This window comes from Cervus elaphus, chromosome 9 (genome assembly GCF_910594005.1).
Source record: "Cervus elaphus chromosome 9, mCerEla1.1, whole genome shotgun sequence".
NCBI classification, from domain to species: domain Eukaryota; kingdom Metazoa; phylum Chordata; class Mammalia; order Artiodactyla; family Cervidae; genus Cervus; species Cervus elaphus.
Window position 1 is genome coordinate 48302066 of NC_057823.1, and position 22795 is coordinate 48324860.

A 22795-nucleotide genomic window follows, 5' to 3' on the forward strand; every position below is an offset into this window, starting at 1 on the left:
TCAGGGTTTTGAGGGATGTGATGGAGTGAGAGAGGGCAATTACTGCGCATCTCTTGTTCCCATCCCTTCCCTTTCCTTTTTCTCTTCTCTTGCCTTCTTTTCTCTGTCAGGGCTAACTGTATCTAGGACCAAACACAGTCATCTTACCCAGGTAAACACACCCATGGATGGACAGCTCCACATGTGGGGGGCAGAGCTAGGGCTGGCGTGGCTCCCTGGCTGTGAGCAGGCCGCAGACACAGGCTTCCCAGCTCAGAGACACAGTGAGCTTCCCCGGCTGGGACAGAGATGCCTGTGTGCCGCCTGCCGCTCATCCCTATCACCTGGCTCTCTTGGCCTAGAAGATTCCAGCCTTCCCCACACGGCCTGGCTGTAGGTTGTCTGCTCCAAGAAAGTATCCCTGAGCACTGTGAGCCCATGGGTGCAGCTCCCCCTGCCAAACCCCTGCCCACACAGTGGCTAAGTCTGTGGGTCACCCATGCTGCTGGGCAGAAGCAGCGTCTCACCTGTCCTTGCGGGAGGCCCTGGTCTGAGCCTCGGCCAGAGTAAGCACCCAGTGAGTCCTTGAAGCCCACTATGCATGCGTGCTGTGTGCTCAGTTGTCTGACTCTCTGAGACCCCGTGGGCTGGAGCCCGCCAGCTCTGTCCCTCTATGGGATTCTCCAGGCAAGAATCCTGGAGTGGGTTGCCATTTCCTACTCAAGGGGATCTTCCTGACCCAGGGAATGAACCTGAGTCTCTCGCATCTTCCTCCATTGGCAGGCAGATTCTTTACCACTGTGCCACCTGGGAAGCCACTGGATTGTTTTAAATACATGTTTCTGTTTGCCTATCATCCAGGTCCTGGGTATACCCCCAGGCCAGCTGTGTAGGACCTAGCAGTTGAATAGGCAAGAAGCCATGTCTCACTGGAGCAAAATTTGGGAGCACATACCATAGGAGGGGCCAGTCCCCAGGGCAGAGGGGACGGGAAGAACTCTATCTATAGATGCAGACAGCTGAGTTCAGACCCCATTCCACCACTGATAGCTTGGGGGATACACTTCACCTCTCTGTGTTGTAATTTCTTCATCTGTAAAATAGGGAGAGTATGATCAACTTCCTAGGCTTGCCATGAGAAGTAGATGAAATGATGGATATAGAGGACCAGTACACACACGTGTGCACATGCATATGCACACGCACACACACACACACACAGAGCAGTTATTGTCAGCGTGGTCCCAGTTGGAGCCACGGCTCTGTGTTTAGATCTCCGATGTCATTTAAAGAAGCTCATAGGCTTTCTGACGAAATCGCCTGGGTTATTCGGGGCAGAGCCCAGCTGCCGAGGGCAAAGGTTGCTCCTCAGAAATAAGCAGGAGGGGGTGTCATTTGCCCAGCCACCGGCACAGGCTGCGTTGCCGGCTGCAATCCTGAGGCCGGGCTGGGGCTCAGGCATGGTGGCCATGTGGCCGTGTGACTGTGGGGTGAGTGGCTCCCTCCCTGCTCACTGCAAGCCTGCCTCCAACACAGCTCACAGCACCAGGGAGGCCGGGACAGCCCTTACCTCTGTAGAGGCTGCAGGTTTCTCCCGTCCCAGAATAATCTCCTGGTAAATTTTACTAACTGCAGACTTGTCTTTGCATTTGAGGTCTGTGTACGTTTCAAGTGGTTCCTTGAACAATTTTTTTTTTTTTAAGTAATGAGCTGTTTTCTTTTTTCCCTGTAAACACAAGGCTGACATCAGAGAACAGTTTTTGATCTCCGTTCTGAAAACAGACAGGGTGGTTTAGAGATGATGGGGATCCCAGGCGAGGGGCTGGTGTGCTTTCCCTCAGTGTCACTGAAAAGAATTTCTTCAGTGAGCCCACATTTCAGGGGCAAGACACACTCTGGATTATCGAAAGTTTAGAAACACTTAGGTGATTATGGTAAATAATTCACACAAATCCTGACGAATGCAGTCTATTCTTTTGTGCAAACTCGAAGAGCAGAAACCTGCAGCGCTTTCCTCTCTTGGCTTCCCATCCTTTGAGTGACATCTAGTGGACGATCTCTGATCAACACAGGACTGGTTTTTAAGGTGTTCCTTTTCCAGGGCGAAGGAAATGCCATTTACCTAGAAACCACTTAAACCTCTGTTCCATCTGTTTCAGTCTCTGAGCTGAAAACTGCGCCGAGGCCAAATGGCCTCTCTTTGCTGCTGATTAGCATGCCATCTTGGGCCCTGACATGGTGGTCAGCATTTCTGTGTTTAAATCTGGTTATCACTTATTAGCAGTGTGATCACAAGGTACTCAATCTCTCCCAGTCTGTGTTCTCAGCTGTAAAATGGCTCTAACAAAAGGACCTGTCCTACAGGATTGTCACAAGGACAGAATGAATGATACCTGTAAGAGACTCAACACAGTGTCTGACACACAGTAAATAACCAGCTCCTAGGGGCCACAGCGTCCACATCACAGACTTCATCTGCACAGGCACTACTCGTGGGTGAAAGGCTACTCAGTATGGTTTGTCCAGGCAGACGTGTGCAGATATTACTGACGGAATGATCTCATTTTAAGATGCATCTTCTTTTTTTCTTATTATTTTTAAATTTTTGTTTTATATTGGACAATAGTCAACTAACAATGTTGTGTTAAGTTTCAGGTGTATAGCAAACTGATTCAGTTATACATGTATTTATTCTTTTTCAGATTATTTTCCCATTTAGGTTATTAGAGCTTACTGAACAGTTCCCTGTGCTATATAGTAGGTCTTTCCTGATTATCTATTTTATATATGGTAGAGTGTATATGTTAATCCCAAGATGCATCTTTAAAAAAAAACAAACTTTCTTTTTGCCAAAATATAATGAATAAGTAGGAATATGTAATCTAGACACAGTAAAGATCTTGGGGAAAAAATACAAGTCTTAATAACACGTTATGTTTAGGAAAATTTCAAAAAATCAGGTTTGAGTGAGAAGTGTTGTAGTTACTTTTTCATTGAAAAGACTGGTTGTGTGATGGCTTAGGAATTCTATTTTTATTTCCTTAGGCACAGTTTGGAAAGGAAAAACAATCCTTTACATCCATCCAAGATATGCAGTGTGCTATGTATTTCCTCCTGGGTAAAGTCTGCTTTAGAATCAGGCACGTTTCTTTTTTAAAGTGACGAAAGCAGCCTTCTGTGCCTTTTAGGCATATTTAGATTAAGGTGAAAGTACCTTCTGAAGCACAGAGTGTCTGCATTTTGCTAAGGAGTTGAGATAGCCAGAGTTTTGCTACTCTAGTGTGGTAGGGCGGAGAAGGCAATGGCGGCCCACTCCAGTACTCTTGCCTGGAAAATCCCATGGATGGAGGATCCTGGTGGGCTGTGGTCCATGGGGTCACTAAGAGTCGGACACGACTAAGCGACTTCACTTCCACTTTTCACTTTCATGCATTGGAGAAGGAAATGGCAACCCACTCCAGTGTTCTTCCCTGGAGAATCCCAGGGACAGGGGAGCCTGGTGGGCTGCCGTCAATGGGGTCACAGAGTCGGTCACGACTGAAGCAACTTAGCAGCAGCAGCAGTGTGGTAGGGATCATCCCTAAACACCCACAGCTGCAGGCAGGCGTGTAAAAGCTGACAGCATGATGGGGGCCTGGGTGACAGCACCTTCCTTGCCTTTGGAAAGCTCCCAGTAACAGGGACCCCATCCTGTAGGAACCAGCATGGCCTGAGTTGAGGGCTCAAGGCTTCTGTCACTCCATCTGGCAAGTGAGTGGCCCAGGGGCTCTGGGTTCAGCCATGACTCAGAGAGATGGTCAGGAGGGAGGAGGTGGCAGGAGAAAGCTGAGCTCAGAGTCTAGAGATCCAGGCTGCGGGACCAGCCTGCCACCTGCCACCCACATGGCTGTTGGAACATCTGCTTTCTCATCCATGAAATGGGATCTCACCCTTGCCCAGTGTCACGGGATGAAAGGAGACTTTATACAAACTCCCCCCTAGAAACCATCAGGGTCTGAGGCTGCTCTCCCTACCCCAGGGGTGCAGTGACCACTGTCGTATTTCTCGGGGGTGGGCTGCCCCACCCGGGGTCCCCCATTCCTGTGATGAGAGGAACCAACTTAGGACTCAAGGGCACAGTAACTTGGGACACACCGGTCAGTTTAACATTTTACTAAATCAATTCACACAAACCCCAAATTGCAAATATAATCAAGGACAACAGATTCTGCTCTGCCTTTTAAATCTTTCATTTTTCAAATCCAACATTAAGACAAAAAAAGTAAACAAAAATTAAGTCTGCGGCAAATTCATGATTTTTCTTCTTGAGGGGAGGGAAAAAGGAACATTAGAGTAAAAAGAACGCCACTGGGTGTACAATAAAGCACCACGACACACGGTTACAAAACGGGCTTCCTGCACTCTGCCCCACGCAGAAGACACTGCTCTCCCCACTGCTCTGCATCAGGCAGGATTCCATTAAAATAAAACTATAAAATCTCCTAGGTTACACTAAAGTCAGACACGGTCTGGAACAGTGCTTAACAACAATAATGTCAACTATCAGTGCTAACGTAAAGACATTTTAGAAGGTCAAAAACAATTAAACTGGAAACCAAAACCTTATTTTCCCTAGATGAGCAAAACTGGGGAAAAAAAAAAAAATGAAAGGGTTCCCGCCTCCCACTAGGAGTGGAGGGGATTTTTTTTTCCTTTTCTTTTCTTTCTTTCAAATTGGAGGCGGGGGCATGGTGCGGGTTGGCCTGCAGTTCCTCAGCCTAGTTGGCGTCCAGCTTGGCCATTTCCTGCACGTATATGCCTATACTCTCGCTGTCGAAAAGCACAAAATACACTGTTTTGATAGAGGAGGACATTGTGGACACGAAGTAACTGGAGATGGCCTTCAGGATCAGCTGAGCTGCCGTCTGCTTCGGAAAACCGTTCCTGTGAGAGAGAGAACGAGGGCTCAGCAACTACAGGGGCCATGGCGGCCACGGGCCCACCCTCCCCAGCCACCTCCTCCCTCCAGGAGCCCCTCGAGCTCCCTGTGCTGAGGTGGCTGGTGCCGCGTCGGGGTTCACGAGTGGCCCTCAGCCTCTGGCTGCTCGGACACGGGTGTGAGCCCAGTGCCAGCAGGCAGGGGGAGGACGAGGAGGCGAACTGTGACCTGCAGGAGAATACGCTGTGTGCTCCAACAGGGGGCGTGCCGTGAAGCTAGCAAGGCGACAGGGTCTGTGTTTCGCGGCGTGTGGGGTGTGTGCCGTCTCTTGTGGGCAGTGTGAACACTCATGGTTCTCTTCCCAACATCACTGGGACTAGCATGGGGTTTAGAGATACAGCCCAGGCTCCCAAAGGCTCCCCAGGGGGCTCAGTCTTAGGGGTAATGGAGGCTGGAGCTTCTCCAGGAAGCACCAGCCTCCGTCTTGTCCACGGTAGAGGGTTGCACCCTCCCCATGGGCCTTCAGATTTCATGGGTGCCGAGTATCCTCCTCCCAGCACAACCAGCTTGGACACCCCGTAGGCCTGAGTGTCAGGGAGCTGTGTGAGGGAACAACTCTGGGACAAGTAGGCTCTTCATCCCAAGGGACAGCGTCCAAGTCTCCAGGCCAAACTGATGTGAATTCACATACAATTCCATTTAAAGTAAACGTCACGTGGCTCAAAACTCAGGCAAGAATCTGAAGGCAGGACTAACAGGATAAGCACTGTTTGCTCCGTGTGTGCCCGGGCCGTTCCTGGGCAACACTGCAGGTGCGGGACCCACAGGATCCAGGACTGTGGCACTAGGCTCAGTATAGGGGAGATAATGTGGCCTTTGGAGCCAGTGGCCCTGGATTCAAGCTCTTACTGACCCTAGTTTACAGTTCAGGATCCTGAGGGTAAGAGTGAGGGGCTGGAATCCACGGGGATTTCTTTGTTCATCTGCAGGTCTCCCGTCTCCCATTCGACCTGACCTTGGAGTCTGAAGTGTGGGGCCAACTTGCCAGTTTCGGTTGGGACTTTCCTTCAAATGGTGCACCTGCTGCCAGGCGAGAGACTTTCAGATGTCAGGTACAGGATTTCTCCCTGGCTCACTTGCTAAGCGCTGTGAGATGTGCACCACCATAGCTTCTTTTGGAGGGTCACACTTACTCTATTGTCAGCACTCAGGGCCTTTCAGAGCCGAGGAGAAAACCATTCTTGCAACTTGCTTTCGATCAAACAGGGCTTCACTCAGCTTGATAATGGACCCCTACTAACTCCTGAATGCTTCAGAAGTGAAGTTCACTCTTAGATGACACGGGCATCACCCCAGGTCTGTTCCCAGTCTGTGCAGAGGAGCCTGCAGGCTGTAGTAGGTGCACCCCAGAGTTGGGGCTCCCTCATAGGTCCCCCGCACCGAGCACAGGGCATTCCTGCCAGGCAGCCAGCATACACCAGCCTGTGACCAGACCAGGGTCAGAAGCTGAGGGAGAGCTGCAGAGGTGTTCTGGCCAGGACGGTGCTCCGGACAGGCAGCTTCCACCTGAGGACCCCTGGGGGCTCTGTGCACCCGCAGAGTTGGGCTGACTAACAGGTGGCCTGGGGTGGAGGGTGGTGGGAACGGTGCAGGAAGAGTTTCTCATCCCCACTCCTGGACCCGCAGGCTCAGCCTGGGAAGAAGCTGTTCTCACAAGCCTGGCTCAGCTGCCCTGACTCTCCTCACAGAGGCCATGCTGTCCAGGACAAGACGCTGGCTGGAAAGACTACATGAAATTAAGCCGACCTTCTGTTTTGGTGCTTCTCTCTGGTGAGTGTGCTGTGGGGCACCCAGCTCACACCCTGGAGGGGCTTATCCTTCCTTCCCCACCCCCACTCTTGAAAGGGGGACCAGGCCCACTTTGGGGGCGAGTGTGCAGGCACAGGGTCCTAGGGTCACCCAAATAAGGGCCCACTTGAAGCATCTCACAACGAGCAAATGTTTATTTTCCTGCTGTAAGAGAACTCATCAATTAAAACGATCCCCCTTGTTCTGATCCTGATGAGAAAAGCATGAGGAGGCAGCTGCCACTGGGCAGACAGGCAGGAGTGGGGGGAGGGGTGGGGTGGCAGGACCACAGAGCTCCACCCACCGTTAGGGGCAGCCTGCACTCAGGCCAGGAACTCCAGGGGCTTCTGACCAGGCAGAGCTCGGCCTGTACACACCACCTGGCTAGACAGGGGCCAGGCAGCACTGGGAGGTGTTGCCTCTGCACTAGAAGCCCAAGACCAGGCTCCACCAGCCCCAGACACCCCACTAACGATGCCCTCTTGGGCGTCCCTGCCTGCACCAGCACAGGTGAGCTGGGCCGAGGTGAGGGCCGCATGGTCACAGCTCACCTCCTCTGGCGTGTGCCCCACTAGAGCTGGCTCTGGGCACGGCTTTGTGAGCTGCCCTTGTACCACTCTGAGGTTGCTCTGCCCGAGTCAGGGGAGATAGTGTGGTATAGAGACGTGGCGGGGTGCCCCCAGCAGGCCAGCCACTGCACCTGTGCCCAGCACTTTCTGACACAGACCTTCTCCCCCAGCTTCCCACTCCTCTGCCCTAGAGGATGTGTGACTCTGACTGAAGGGACATTAGTCCCTGTTCCGCTCAGTCAACAGTTCTCCACTTTTGCTTCTATCAGGATTACAGAGGGGTGGCCAACATGCAGTCTGCTGGGCTCCAGCCAGGAAGTCTGATGAGGTGAGCCCAGGGACCATAGTCTGCTCTACACGCAGTCAGGGTGGACTTAATTTGAGCTTGTAGGGTAGGCCCGGAGGTTAAGAACCTACAAGTGGGGAGAAAGGGAGGGGTCAAAGGTCATAGAGCTGCAGTGCCCAGGCCTGTATGCCCCACGGTTAAGGGAGCACGGGCTAATCTGGCTTGTCCTGCAAGGTTGCTGTTGGGTGACTATCAATGTGATCTGTTTCCAGGAAACCTCCAGCTGACAAACCCAGCCCCATGTCTGAGGCAGTCACAGCCTGAAGAGGAGACCCAGCCATGGGACTGTGGCCACTCTGAACCACACAGGCCACCGGGAAGGAAGGGAGGTGGCAGCAGCTTTCCTCATGTCTTCAGGTAGGGCCTCAAAATGATTTCTAGTAGGCACACTTAGAAGTATTTGTAACAGAATGGAATGTGTAAGTGGATGCTTTCATAGGCAGAGCCCTGCACCCTTAAGACAGGGGCAGCTGTGTGCACGCAGCAGCCTGGAGCCCCACAGGACTTGAGTCTGGGCCCTGGCTCTGTGCCTTGTTTCCCCACCTGGTGAAATAAGGCAGGTAATCAAGTATTTATTACCTGGAGAGGCTGTGCACATTGAACAAGATACTACACAGAGCCCTCAATCAATAGTGTCATCTATAAAGTGGGAACACAAGGTCTTTCTAAAGGTACACCTGGTGGAAAGTGGCCTCCCAGGCCCTGTGACGGCTGGGACTGGGTGACTGCTGCTGTCTCTGCTGCCAAAGTTGTAGTCGAGGCCCCCAGAGGGCCGCTGTCCAGGCCTGTGGCGTCCAGTTCTCTCGGAGGGCCGTCAGCCATGACTGTTGCGGCTGTGGTGTGGGCTGGGGCTCCGTTGGCCCTCCTGGTCTGGAGAGAGGTGCTCACCTCGGTGTCTCACTCATCTCTTGGCTTATGGGTTGGCTGGCTGGGCTCCCTCGTGGGTGGAATAACCGCTGCCTCTGCTCGGCTGGGTCTTCCTCTCCAGTCACTCTGTTCTACGCTGCTGCACTGTGTCTGCCTCCTGGCTGAGACCAGTCGCCGCCACCTCTAGAGCGAGGGCGGACACGGGCTCCCACTCCTGTCAGATTCCAGTCTGAATTGTGCCGACCTCTCTCAGCACAAGCTTCCTCCACTGGGATGCAGGTGCGGCTTCCCTGAGAGCTGGGAGCCCCCACGTTCCCCTGTGGCCCTAAGTTGCTTTGTGAGAAAGGGCTTCCCACCCCTCAGAGAGTTTATCTTACACTTTGACCTTTTTTTATTGCCTTGTCTTGACCAGACTAAGAAGGTGTCCGAGCTTCCCTGAAGTCACTCCAGTTCTGTCTGAGGCCTCAGTCTCCCTGACTGTTGTAAGTGGACCCCATGGGCTACCTCCATGTGGTGCTCGCCCGGGTCACCTGCTCGGTGATGGCTGGGGGCCGTCTGTACACACCAGTTTCCTGTCCACTGTCCCATCTGGATGGCAGAGATTTGGGTTCACGTGGCACAGAATAGGGTTTCCTGCCTCCAGCTGGGCTGAGCCCCTCTTCATTTAGGGCTTTGCCAGGCGTCCCTGCTTCCAGTGAGCTTGGCCTCCAGGGCTGGGTAAGGCAGGCCTGCATGACTGCAGGCCAGGGGCAGTGCTGAGGAGGCTGACCAGGGACCCAGAGATTCCTGTGAGGAGAGGCTGTGGCTTGGGAGCTGGAGAACCCAGATGGATTTTCTGAAGGAAAAAGACTAAGGACCAAGCCTAAGAAGAAAAGTGGCTTCTAGATGGACTCTGGTTTTCACATTGGACCAGGCCACCTGTTTAACTGTCTCGGCTGTTTGGAAGATGGATAGGGCAGGGTAGCTTGGGTGATGCGGGCAAAGTGTTTGTCGCCCCATGTGGACCCCGTCTGCTGGGAGTAGGTCTCCCTCACACTGTGCTCCTGGGCCTTCCTGTGCTCTGCCTGGCTTTGAATAACACCAACCAGAGACGACTCCATCCAGAGGTAAAGACCAGGCTCTCAGGGTCCGAGCTGAGAGCGGTGGGTTACGAGAGGGTGAAGCTAAAATTCAGAAGGTATTGGCATCCAATGCAGTGCCTCCAAAGAGAGGCCAGGGCAACACAACCCCCCCGAGGCCTCTTACCTTCTCTCCAGGGCTCATGTAAGTAATTCTCCCCAATAGAGTTTGTCTCTGTTCTTTGTATTTGTCTTCTAAGGCCCATGCCCAGGGAGCAGGGAGGCTGATGCTGTGCCTGGGCAGGTCAGGGAATTCCGAGCAGTGTTTCCAAGGTTCTCTAAAATCTACTCCCACAGAGAGTGCACAAGGAGTGGTGTGATCCTCTGGCAAGGCTGACCAGAGGGGACAGCAGGCGGGGGTTCCATGTGCCTAATATCAAGAGCACTGGAGCCAAGGGCCTCGGACGAAATGCTGGCTCTACAAGTACATGCTGTGTGACCTCTGGTGAGTGACTTAACCGTTCTAAGCTTCCCCTTCTTTGCCTTTGAGTGGAATTAACAGTGCTGCTCACCTTATGGGATTGCTGTGAGGACACTGCAGGTAGAAGGTCTAGCACCACTCCTGAAACTCAATGAACAGCCATAAATGGTAGTTTGAAGAAAACAAACTGGCTTTCCTTTTTAGGCTCATAAATCTAAGGAGAGTTTAATCAAAGCCCCACACTAGCTATTCCCCAAGTACTGCCCCTCCGGAGAAGGGTCGTCCCCTAATGTCAAACAGAGCGAAGGGAGTGGGGGGATCCATAAATACTGTGAGCAGGATGCCCAAGGACAGGAGGGCCAGAGGCAGTTTCCCAAGTCCGGGGTTACACTGTGGGGGTCTCATTTGCCTTCAGTGGGCTCTAGGAAGGCAGTGCAGGGCTGTGGTCATCCTCCACACGCCTGTGACACCGGGCCTTGGCCGAGAGAAAGTGATCCCACAGCCCTGCACCAACATGTTTGCATTTATATTGTTTTAATTCCAGCATGACTTTTATGCTGGAGACACTGGATGCCACAAACAAGCTGTTTTATTTCCCCTCCTAAACCCCACTGTGATTTATGGCCGGCTCTTGTGTAATCCCATTCTCTGCTCATGAAAGGGAGGGCAGCTGTTTACACGGCTCTGTGGGGCGAGGTCTGCCCCACAGATGTGGGGCCGGGCGGCAGTGCACATGTGCTTGTCTTTGGCATTCCGCCCTCTTAAAAGCTTTCAACTGATTATTTTTTAAAACATTTTACTCCGTGAAAAATGTAAATAAGTTTGTAATAACAGATGCTCTTTTTATGGGCATGACTTTTATGCTTCAATTAAAAATTTCCCAATAGTCATATGAAAGAGCGTGAAATCATTACCTCCAATAAAGACTCCTCTATTGCTTCTCTCCTCGGAAGCACCTTTCATCAGAGTAGATCAAAGTGCATCCGAAATGCTAATTAACTGTGCCTTAGAACCGTCTGTGAGGAAGGGCAGTCCCTTAGCCTCACTAGCTGATAAGGCCGGCCAGGGACAGAGAAGGTGATTCACTTCCCAAAGGTCACACAGCAGAGCCATGCCGAAGAATAGAATTTCTGTGGGAGGAGGGGGAAGTGGGAGAAGCAGGAAACTAGCTAATTATGCTAAGATCCAAGAGCACGTTATTAAAAAAAACAAAACAGCTTGACTCTGGGACTGAGTAGGGTCAGTCCCTACTCACATCTCCACAGTTCCTGGGGAAATTCGGCCTGCTGGGTGCTTGCTGACTACCTTATGAAGGGTGCGTGTCTTTGCCAGGTGCTCTGAGAACCAACTGAAAGGGCTGTTAGATGCTCTAGCTCTGTCAGCTTTGCTTTCTTCTCAGTATGCATTTACATGGTATTGACTTTTAAAATGATGGTCAAGTTTTGCTTCTGGCAGAAAACAGAATGAAGATGCATGGCAACTAGAAAGACAGACGGCATTCCAAAACAACAATGGTGTTGGTTCTGGACTTACCTGCACTTGGAGGTGAAGGGGCGAGAACACAGGGCAGGGTGAGCATGGGAACTCAAGGCTGGGGCGGCATGCACTTTCACTTGTCCTTTGTTCAGGGTCCCCCCCCCCCCCCCGCCATGCACCAGCTCTGCTAGTTAGCCCCAGAAGAGAGCCCACTTCCACAGTGGGACCCTTGTGCCACCTGCCACTGCCCAGAACTGCAGGGCCTGAGAGAGGAGGCATGGCACCCATAGCTCATCTCCAGGAGGGACAGCAGGGGGATGCTCCTTCTGTCCTTGCTGGAGGGGGACGGGGAGAGGCAGAGGCTCCAGAGGAAGAGTTTTCCCGTATTGGGTCCTCTGGTGTGACCACCATGACCCCTGGGAAGCCCTGGTGCACGGTGCCTGTCTGCCTATAGGCAAGGCCTTCTGGGTATAGCGGCTAAGCTCTGCTCGAGCAGAAGTCCCAGGACCGGCCGCAGCACTTGGGCTGTGGGACCCTCAGTGATGGCACTATTCAGGGAAGCAGCATTACAAGGTCTGCACGAGGTTAAAAACAGCAAAGTCCACTCTCTGTCCTCCTTGTGGGTTTCAAAGGGGAGTCCTTTGAAAAGAGCAGCTTTCTGTATGCACAAGGAGTGGTTCTGGCCCAGGAGGACAATGTCATGGGACGTCAGGGTGCTGGACCCATGCGGTACTGCACAGCCCGCCTTCCTCAGGTACTGGGAAGCATTGATGGCAGAGACCCTGCAAGGCTCTCCATGTGCACAGGATGCCCCAGGGACAGCTACCTGCCGACACAGTGCCCTGGGCTGCAGCAGCTCTGAAGGCCACTTTCCACTTGCTACTGTGCCCTGTCCAGAGGGTGAGGTTTCTAGAGGCCTGAGGCTCAGACCCTAGGGAGGGAGGAGCCTAGAGATGTGACGGGCAGTGAGACACAGCCTCAGAGGCAGCCATCCCACCTTCTTCATGGCAGAGTTCTCAAAGCATGCTCTTTTCAGAGAGCACCTTAATGTCTGAGCAGTCCTGAGATGCTGCGTTGGGAGGGGTGGGGAACGGGGGGGACGATCACATTTCTTTTACAGGGTAGGGGCTTAGAGCCAGAGTGGGGGGTTCGTTTGCCTGCTATCGCTCGCCTGGTTAGCCAGGCCCAAGCCTGACACAGTGCTGCTGACAGGCAGGGACCTTGTGGGCTGTGGGCTGACATCTGGGGTGTACCACTGCGGGACGTGGCGGGGTTGTGGTTGGGGCTTGTGGCTGAGTCCTACCTGCCCCGTTAGAGGTTCAACAACTACACCCTTCCAGGGCTGCCCCTCTGGGTTGTGTGTCTGTCTTAGGGGCAGTTGTACTGCTCCCCACAATCTCTGTAAGTCTCCCTGGGGAGATGGCAGGGCTGGGAAGAGGGGGCAGCCCTGTTTCACGTAGCTGCCCACTCAGATCCACCTCATGTGCAGGGCAGTGAGACACAGGTAGAGAGGGGGGTGGAGAACGCTTGGGAATCCACAGGCAAGGGGCAGAGGGCTTTGCCCAGAGAGCGCTGGATGCAGCCTCAGCTGACCATGTGCACAGAGCTCTCTGCAAGCGTGGCCCACACACACCCGGGAGAGAACCACATGCCCTTACCTGCCGCTACCAATGGATGGAAAGGCAATGGACTTCAGCTTCTTGTCATCTGCCAGCGCCAAGCAGTTCTTCACCGTCTTTTCCAGAAGTTCCTCACACTTGTCTGCACCCCAGACGGGACTGTTACAGTGGATCACAAACTTGGCGGGCAGGCCATGGCCTGCACTGACAGCAGCTGCAGGGGACGAGAGAGGAGCAGTGAGTGGGGTTCCCACACAAAGCACAAGGACCACTCTCCAGCACATCCCTCCAGACTGCCTGGTCCCAGAGTCTCCTCCCTCGGTAAGGGGTCGCCCACCCCCACCCCTGGGAAGCTGGCGTTAGGATGCATCACCACCAGGAACTTCAGCCAAGGTCACAAGGCAGAGCCTTAACCATCTAACTTGACTAAATGTGTCAGAATGTTTGTAGCCTCCAATTAATTGCCTTCTGGGGTCTCCAACTGCCTTTTCCTCAAGTGGATTCATGTGCATTTAATTATGATGTATCTATAAATCTCTCAGACACAGTTCAGAATAAACCTATTGGGAAAGTAATCTAAATAGCATGTCTGCTGCTCTAGTCTTCTCCCTGACTAACCCATCCTGCTAGTTTTGACAGAATTAATTGGACGGTGTTTCTAGGATGGAACTATTTTCCATCTTACTCTTTTCCTCTCTTAGAAGAAGCCTCTTTCCAGCTAAAGATCTCTAGAGCAGACCTGCCTTTCCAGGCGTGTTCTCAGTCTCTGCCCTGGGTCAGATCTGAAGACAAAGGTCTTGGGTCTGCTCCCACCAGGAAATGTGACAGGTCAGCCCATGGCTCCCAGAGCACGTTCCCAGGATTCCCATCCCAAAAGCTGCAGCGCAAAGAAGGTGGTTCTAGAACCAAGGCGTCTGATGAATGCTGCCTGCCAGATTTCTGTACTGGAGCACACCCACGTCTCCACCCACTGTTCCACTAAGACACCCAAACCTTTTTGATCAAATGTTCCCTAAACCCAGTTTGTGAAGAACACCCAAGTGCTATGCAAGGGTCTTGGTTGTTACTGGGTCTGCTATGTGACTAGCAGAATCCGAAGGGGGTTTGTGAGAAGTGTCTCATGGTGCAGCGGCAACAGTCTGAACCCAAAGTCACAGGTCTGACTTTGAGTCCTGGCTCTGCTGACTGGTTCAAGAACTGCGGGCTTGACTGACACTGCGGGACCTAATTCACAGGTCTGCCCACATGAGAAGTAACTGCTAAACCATGCTTGGAAACGACAAAACCTGTGTTAGTAGTGATTATCTATTTCCTTCATCCTTAAAAATATTTTAAAACATTTTCTAAAATCTTAGAATAAAGAACAAAATGTGTTCTTGTTTTTGAAACAAGCAAATGTACCTTTAGTTGTGCTAAGTCTAATGGGCTGGCACCAGCTGTGGCTCCTCTGTCGCCAGCTAAGACGGTATGTGGCATCTTAGCCCCTCTCATCACACCTCCCGCTGAGGCCACCAAACCGGCTTGAACTGAAGTACCAATGGGAAGGACGCCCGGCTGGCACAGAGGTGTGCCAGGAGGGGGCTGAGGAAAGGCCAGGAGCCCCTGGCTGGGTGCTTTATGCTGCGTGTGTCTTCCCTGTTCAGTGTGGGCAGTTTCAAGGGCAACTGCCTCCAACAGCTCGGTAGCTGTGCCCCCCACAAACTCTCCGCAGTGCCTTGCCCTTTGTAGGCAAAACAGAACTGAACTGGCTGAGCAGAGGTCAAATGCAAAGCCATCCTTTTATCCCCGCTGGGACCCATGACTAGCCCAGGATGAGGTCACGTGCAGGCACTGGGGAAGGAAGCATGAGGCCTGGGGGACCCTCAGAGAAGGCTGTGTGGGTGTGACCTAGGAACCATTGATGCCCATATTTAATTAAGATTCATTTTAAAAATCATAAATAGGATGTGGAATGGGCATTGGGGAACCATCTAGTAGGAAGAGGAAACGAGCCTAGAGAGAAAGGAAGGGAATGGTCTGTTCTCACACAGCTGGTGGGTGAGCCAGCCTTGCCCCCTGTCCTGACTCTCAGGTGCTCGGGAAACCCTGTGTCCACCTAAAATCCCCCGGTCCAGGCTGGCAGCCGTGAGTAGTGGCCTGCCTTGAGTTCTCAGCAGTAACTCTCCTCATCTCACACTTCATTTTCTTACCCCTCTTATCAGGAAAGGTGTAATTGGCAAATGACAGATGTGTATTTATATTTCTCCCATTAAAAACACAGATGGCTGAATGGAAATGATTCATTTGCATCTCTCATCAGCAATTTTGCAGATGGCTCAGTATCACTATAATTCTCGGCTCTCAGATTTGCCAAGTTTGGCTTCTGTAACTGCTTAAAATTTGAGGGCTAGACATCAACCATTTAGAAGCTATTTTAAGTAATAAGGAAAAAAGTTTAGAAAGGCAATTTTCACAACCCTTAACTCCCCTGACAATTAGCATGTGATAAAAAGTCTACCAGGCTTTCTTCTGCCTTCATCTCAGAGACACCCATACACCTCTGAATTCTAATCTGTACTGTAAAATGGTTTCCATGATACAGCATGTACCATTTCCAGATCATCAGGGTGCTGCCCCTCCTTACCTCCAGCTACTTCCAAGGGCCCGTTCTTTTTCCGGAGTTCCAGGACAGCTTCCACAAACTCCTTGCCACCTTTCTTCTCTAGTGTGTTTCCTAGACAAGAACAGGGCGAGGTCAGATCGCCATCCCTGGGTCCCAGGGCACACACAGACACTTAGCATGTCAGATGATTACATACTAAAAATGATCTGACCAGCTAAATTTCCAGGCAGCTGCAAAATAGGAACAAAGCTGTGGCTGAGTCAGAAAAGTGAAATTTAGAAGAGATTCACTATCGGCCAGTCACCACTCTGCACAGCTGGTCACCGGGCCACCTTTGATGCCCCTCTATGTGGGGGTGACTTGGGGTGATCCTGGACGTGCCAGAGATGTGGAGGAGATGCCTGTTCTCTGCAAGCATGCCTGTCTCGCATGCTTTCCATCAGCGTGAGAAACCAGATGGTGCTGGCTTCCAAGGCTGATGCCTCCCCCTGGATTTTCTTCTCTGTCTCTGGGGAGAACCCCCAAATAAGGAGGTTTTAGAAGAAGCATACCAGGCTTCCATCAGGCAGCTAGCTCTCCTCTTGGCAGCAGGCCCAGAAGAAAGCATTCAGATTTGGCCACCTTTGGACTAGCACTACTACCAATGCTTAGTTTCTATTTTGCAGCTTTGGTGTCATATGTGAATTAAAAAAAAAAAAAAAAAAATGGCCTCAGACAATATTTCCTTAATCACACTCATGATTCAGAATTGTTTTAGGTAGAGGAGGGCAACATCAGAAACAGAGCTTAAAGATGACCTTATATCAAAGCTTGGAAAGAAGGGTGTCTGTTCTGGACCAGGTTTTAAAAATCAAATGGGATTTGGGGAGCACTTCTTCTTAAGTTAGGGTACTTACTAAGTAATCAGTGCCTGCTATGAAAGCCAAGTTCCCAAAGACAATCATCAGCGCCTGTAATAGGTCTGTGGGTTGAACGTCTCGCCAGGGAGCACCAATCAGAGTTGTCCTTTGAAGCCTGGCCAGCATGGGGTCCCAGTCTTCCCTAAGCTCTGCCTCCTCAGCTGTGCACATTTTAAAGCACATTCCTCACAAGAGGATAAAGTACTCCCCTTAAGATTCACCATTTGTCATGGAAAATTCCAGGTGCCCCTGGCACATTCTGGTATGGGTCAGTCAGCGTGCACTGGGATGCACCAGCCCAGATTCTCTTTGGATTCACCCTGGAATGACCAGGTCTGATTATCTTAGAGAAACCTGCCTCATTAGCATGTTGTTGTGGAGGGGTGTGAAGTAACTCCAGGAAATGTCTAGAAGGAAAAGCAGATGGCCTGGGCACTGTCACAAATAAGTCAGCACAAGGGCTACTGGCAAGCACCACCTATAAGCCGCCCACTCTACAAAGTCTGGGGGCCTGAATGAGTGTGAACAGCAAGCCGTCACCCATGAGGCGCTCTCAGCTAGGAGAAGGCCTGGCTTTCAGACAGAGACTAATGAGGGACCCCTGAGGTGGGATCCAGTGCCCCTCCTCGTTAGCCTGGACTGCCCACAAACCTCCTCCTGTCTTGGAAAGCGGTGAAGTGGGCTTTAAATGGCAGAGGCGTGCAGAGGTAAAACACACCCACCCGCTTCAGAGACTTTCACTGACAGCGGTAGCGGCCTCTGATGTTTGTGACAAAGTTCAGCATCAGGGACAGTGGCCAGTGGGCTTAGAGGAGCAGGCCTGGGCCACATGGCTCAGCTCCAACCAGCGGGAAGTGGAGAGTTTCAGGCTACAACCCAGGTGAGTGAGGCCCAGTTACAGGTTCACCCGAAATATCCATGCAACCGAGAGAAATGAATCTGAAGTCTAAATCCGCTGGATCCCAAACACTGCTGCCCAACTACACCTGGTCTGGCCTTCCCTCCATATCCATCCTCCAGCCTGAGAGATGGATACGAACATGCTCTAGGCAGGACTATTTCAGGACGCATTCTCTATTCTACCTACTCTTTAGGAGGAATGGGAAATTTGGAAGATAAAATAAAATCAGTGCTGTATTAATACTACCGACACCTTTCTGAAATAGAAAATATTAAGAAAATGGGCTGATTTATAATTAAAGGTGTTTTATCTTAGGAAGAGTGTTTACTTTAAAATTTTTACTTATAATTAAATCTTGCTTTAATTAGAAGTGAAATTTGCACGTTAAATTACACTTAATGCATTTCCCAAACTTAAAAATTGAACCCTAGATCGCAGGCAATCAACCCGGTCAGGACTTGACTCCTACACACACATATGTATGCACATGTTCATGTAGACACACGTGTACTTTTTAACAAGAAACAGGCCCATTTCAACTGTATTGTCAACACTCTTAATGTAAGACTCTTGCTTTTAGGCTTAACTTCAGGGTTAATCATAAAGCAATTCGCTTATTTGCCCCCAAGCATAAACATGTGTTACTCCCATGAGAACAAGAACATTATTTCATGCTTAGAAAGCAGGCATAAGTATCAGTGTTCAAAACAGCCTAAGCAAAAATTTAGGCTTGGACAAATGTCAGGCTCAGCCTGTGGTCTATTTCACTGTTAGAAAGAACTTTTTGATGGGTAAAAGTTAATCACTGGGGCTAAGCATTCCTGCACTCGCATTCCTTCTTCCAGCAGTCTCAGGACTCGGGAATTCACACCAAATATGAGAAGTGGAGTGATTACATCCTCGCTTCCTCTTTTCCCCTCTCACACATCAAAGTGGGAGCTGGAACCAATTGAGACCATGTGTGAATCTGGTTGATCATTATTTTGGTATTGTAAGAGATCTGGGTTCAGTTCTAGTTTGGACTGGTTCAGAGAAAAAGCACAGAGGTGGGCTTTGGAAGCCCTGAGTTCTAGTCCTGGCACAATCTTGCTCCCTGGCCAGTCAGGTTGTCTGGACCTGTTTTGACAGTGTCTGTGAGTGACATGCCAGGCAACCTTGGCAGAGCTCTCGGACCTGAGTTAATTACATGTCACTGAGGCTACTCTTCCCTGCCCTGTGCACACGAGTGGGTTAAGGGCACGCATGTCAGAGAGAAAAGCACTAGCACTGTCATTATTCCAAGGAGACCAGTTCTATTCATGGTTTAGGAAGGACTGGGCTCTTGTGACGTGGGGACAGTTGGCTCTGCCTGTTACCCTAGCTGGCCCCTTCCAGCTTCAAAGCCTCCAGCTCCACCTCCTGGTGTGGCTAATCCTGAGGAAAGACTTCTCCAGTGGCAGCAGGCTGGCCCTTCCTTTCTCTCCCCTGGGCAAGATTATTTTGCCCAGCAAGTTTCATAATTTCCATTTCACCCAAAGTCCGGGATGGCAGGATGAACCCAGGCTTTAGCCAATCCTGGCTGAAAAGATAAGCCCTTGGCTGTTCGTTTATTTTCCTCCAAATCAGCACTTCCCTCCCATCAAGTTTTCACTTGGTTAAGAAAGGAAGTATCTTTCTCTTAAGCTGCTTGACTTAGGAGCTCTTAAACTCCTCCAAAATCTTGAGAAAGGGGAGTTTATTTTAATTGCCTACAGCCTGATTTCATCTGGGCCTAGCAGGTTTGGCAAATCCCGACTTTCCATCCAGTTTGTCTTTCCATCCTTATCCAAAATCCAAAACGCCCAGGAGAGCAATCAGCCCAAATCCCAGTGGCTGGGGCAGACTGTGAGCAGCGGGCTTTGTGACGGACCCTGAGCAGAGCTGGACAGCTACAGGTCGCTAAGCTGTTGTGCTTCTGGTGTCTGGGACACTGAGGCAGATCCCACAGCCTCATCCTTCAAGATGACTTCACTTTTGCCCTTAATAGAAATGTATCCATTCTCTCTGGAAGCAGGTGTTGGAATCTACACTCAGAAATGCTACTCTCAGTATCAGCACGCCTACTGTAAAAATCATACATGCCCCTGAGAACAAGACCACAACAGTAAGCCCCTATCACGAGCCAGACGTGAAGCAGGGTGCTTTGCTTACATGATTTAACATAATTCAACACAATTCTCATTGTTAACACTATTTTACCGATAGGGAAACCAAGGCACTGAGGAGTTAGGTGACTTGCCAAGGCCCCAAATCTGGTAGATGGTAAGGTTAGGATTCAGGATTCTTCTACCTAGCTCCAAACCTGCGCTGTTTTGCCATCACACCCGGATGCCTTCACACCCACATTACAGAAGCCCCTCAACACATTCGTCCAGCAGGGCACTGTCTATGCCAGTCTGCAGCCACAGGGTCTTGGCACCCTGCGTGCTCATTTTGCCTTGACCCACCCGCAGCTACTTAGGGCCAGATGCCAGCTACTTAGTGCCAGATGCCACCATGTGGGTCAGCTGCTGGGGAGAGGAAGGGGTTCTCTGGACCCAGGAGAGTGTTTCTCAAGAGTGTCTGGAAACACGACACCAGAATGAGGGGACCTTCGTGCACTTAAGGTCTGAGAACATGAGTGTGGGAGAGGGTTGTCAAGTTCCTCCAGCGTGCACTTAAGGTTGAAGGCCACTGTCAGGAACGAGCGTGCTTCTGACACAGACCTGTGCTTCTGTGCACAGGCGTTCCTGCGTGTCTGGTCCACAGAAGGGCACAGAAGTGGTCATGGATGCCACGCAGCCCATCAGGCTGCATCCCCCTGGCAGCTTCAGATCACACGTGAACTCAGTCTCCAACAAAGCTGTGCCTCAGGAAGCAAGTGAGGACACGATGTTGCTGAACCAGTTTCCAAACCAGAAGTGGGCCCAGCTGGGAGCAGCGTGATGCAACCTGGCTGACAGTTAGCTGTACTTCTCGCATTCACGACCCGGGGACAGGAGACCTGGGGAAGGTCAGGACAGCTGGAAGTGTGAAATGAATGCAGCCCTGCATAGCTGTCAGAGGATCAAGCTGTCTGCGGCGGCCGACTGACCATGCACACACACACTCGGCAGCACCCGGCTAGGCATTACCTACTTCACCACCGGTGTAGAAGTCAGTGTTTGTCGGGTGAACGACAGCATCACTGTCGATCGAGGCAATGTCAGCCTGTACAACTTGCAACTATAACAGGTAAACAAATGTATATCAACTGTGTTGGACCGAGACCCACGCACAGGCACATTTACTAAGGCCCCAGTGGCAGGGCTGGCCTACCTGGTCGATTCCAACATACGAGCCAAAGGGCAGTCAGTCCACGAGGTGTGCGCACGTGTGGGTGGGGGTGAGCGGAGGAGGGGGAGGGATATCAAATGTGACATGTTTAAATTAAACATTTGAATGATAGGTCCAAAAAAAAGAGAAACACACACGAGATCATTTCCAAAGGTTAAAAGAAAGAACAACGAATGCCCCTTTTCACTTCGCAAAAGCCTGTAAGACTGGCACCCCACTGAGAAGGCTATTAAAACATGGCATCTGTTTTTTTTTTTTTAAATGTGGACTATCAGGCCAACCAAAACAACAAGTTTCTCCATTTTCTCGGCAGCAGTCACCGTTTAGGGTTTGATTTTTATTCCTGTTAAGTTCATTTTGTCTACCTTCAAGGGACATTTCTTGAAAACGGAGAAAACAGTATAGGTGTGTACAGAGGAGTGCCTTTATTCTTCCCCTTAGATGTGTAAAAATATTTTTCTAGGCCTACCTCTTATTCTAATATTGTTTTTATGTATACTGTGAATAGATGAATCCTCGCCTTTTCTAGCTTGTGGGCTTTTTTTTTTTTTTTCTAAAAAAAGAAAGGATCTGTTTAAGGCAGTTGGAAAACAAGTTCAAGCAGGGCCTTTCTGAGTCCCAGTTTTCATGTCTTCAGCCCACTACTGCACCCAGTGTGTGTGGGTTGGGCCTGGGCTCTGGCATGGGCGTCTCTCCCAATAAGGAAATCTGCCATCTTACAAAGGCGGCCAAAGATGAGAGCTAAAGGCACATAAAACATACCTAAGTCAGTACCAGACATATGGCTGCCTTGGTGGGCACGTGATAGCCTGCTATCCCTGCAAGGCTCACAGCTAAGGAGATAGGAGCCTTCACTGTGCCCTGAGCCGACGGGTCCTCTCTACAAAGGTGAGACCACAGAGTGGGACTCCTGAGAGCCACCTCTCGGCTTGTCCTGAACCGTCCAGCCTCCTGGACAGGGACTCCACAGCTCTAGCATAGTTTTCCTCTGGAGGAACTCACTCAGAAAGAGAGTGAGTGCCTTCTCTCTAATATCATACTCAAGCCAAAGAATTCATGAAGGTGGCACCCAGTCATATACTGTTTTCAGTTGTAGAAAAAGTTGAAGTGGCAGTACATGGTAAATTTAGGGGAATCCAATTTGCTGGTGGATGAAAGACAACTTAATAATATCCTGATGTGCAGGTTAACTGTCTCCCTTCTCAAGTGTTTTCATGCTTTGTTTAACTGTCATTTCTAATTAAGGCTTAAATGGAGAAACTCATTTTGTAGTCACCTGAGATGTTTCAATTCTTTAAAAAAACAAAAAACAAAAAAAACCACAGTTTTACAAATTCCCCCCCAAAGTAACCAGCAGTCAGTGTGATCATTATGGAAGAGAATTTAGATGGCAATATATTTATAATCAAGGGGAAAGCAGCCAATAGGGCTTAACAAAACTTAATCACATCATTCCCAGTTGGAAGGGCTTAGAGTAAGTAGACATTCAGTGTCTACCCTCAAATATTAATCTCGGTTTTGGGAATTTAGTTTGACCATCTGAAATTTGAGAAGGTGAAGAGCCTAAATTCTGGGTTCCATAACTTTTCAACTGACAGCTGATGGTGCCAAACCCCATCCCCAATTACCTAGGTCATCTTTAAGGTCAATGTCAGCATTGGTAGGATTGATTATGGCCTCCACCTCAAAGCCGGCTAAATTACTGATTTCACTGTGAATAAGGTTCAGCTGAAAAGAAAAGCATGAGGTGGGAAATAACAGGACAGCTGGGAAGTCACAGAAATGGGAGCCTTGGGATACGGATGAAGGGCAGGGGATACTCCAGGTGCACTGGGCACAAGGGGGAAGAGGGACTCACTGGCTAAAATGAATCCATTTCAAATGAAAGACTCAAATGCC

General features: G+C 50.6%; 1 protein-coding gene and 1 long non-coding RNA gene across 10 annotated transcripts in view; one reads left to right on the forward strand and one right to left on the reverse strand.

Moving 5' to 3' along the window:
* The window catches only part of LOC122700155, a 182627-nt gene extending 173646 nt beyond the window's left edge, over positions 1–8981 (forward strand). For both annotated transcript variants that reach the window (XR_006342731.1, XR_006342732.1), the window contains 4 exons: positions 5887–6009; positions 6584–6727; positions 7873–8017; positions 8940–8981. This is a non-coding gene — a long non-coding RNA (uncharacterized LOC122700155). The remainder of the gene's footprint in view (positions 1–5886; positions 6010–6583; positions 6728–7872; positions 8018–8939) is intronic.
* Positions 4117–22795, reverse strand: part of LOC122700152 (core histone macro-H2A.1) — a 79520-nt gene continuing 60841 nt past the window's right edge. For 3 of the 8 annotated variants that reach the window (XM_043912822.1, XM_043912823.1, XM_043912821.1), the window contains exons 6-9: positions 22525–22624; positions 15785–15874; positions 13201–13375; positions 4117–4902 (exon numbers count right to left, since the gene is read on the reverse strand). In XM_043912822.1, coding sequence (XP_043768757.1) covers positions 4737–4902; positions 13201–13375; positions 15785–15874; positions 22525–22624 — 531 coding nt within the window. In that variant the 3' untranslated portion in view covers positions 4117–4736. Of the gene's footprint in view, positions 4903–10157; positions 10208–13200; positions 13376–15784; positions 15875–20694; positions 20786–22524; positions 22625–22795 lie in introns of those variants that run through there. The other 5 variants (XM_043912824.1, XM_043912825.1, XM_043912827.1 and 2 more) reach the window with 3 other exon arrangements.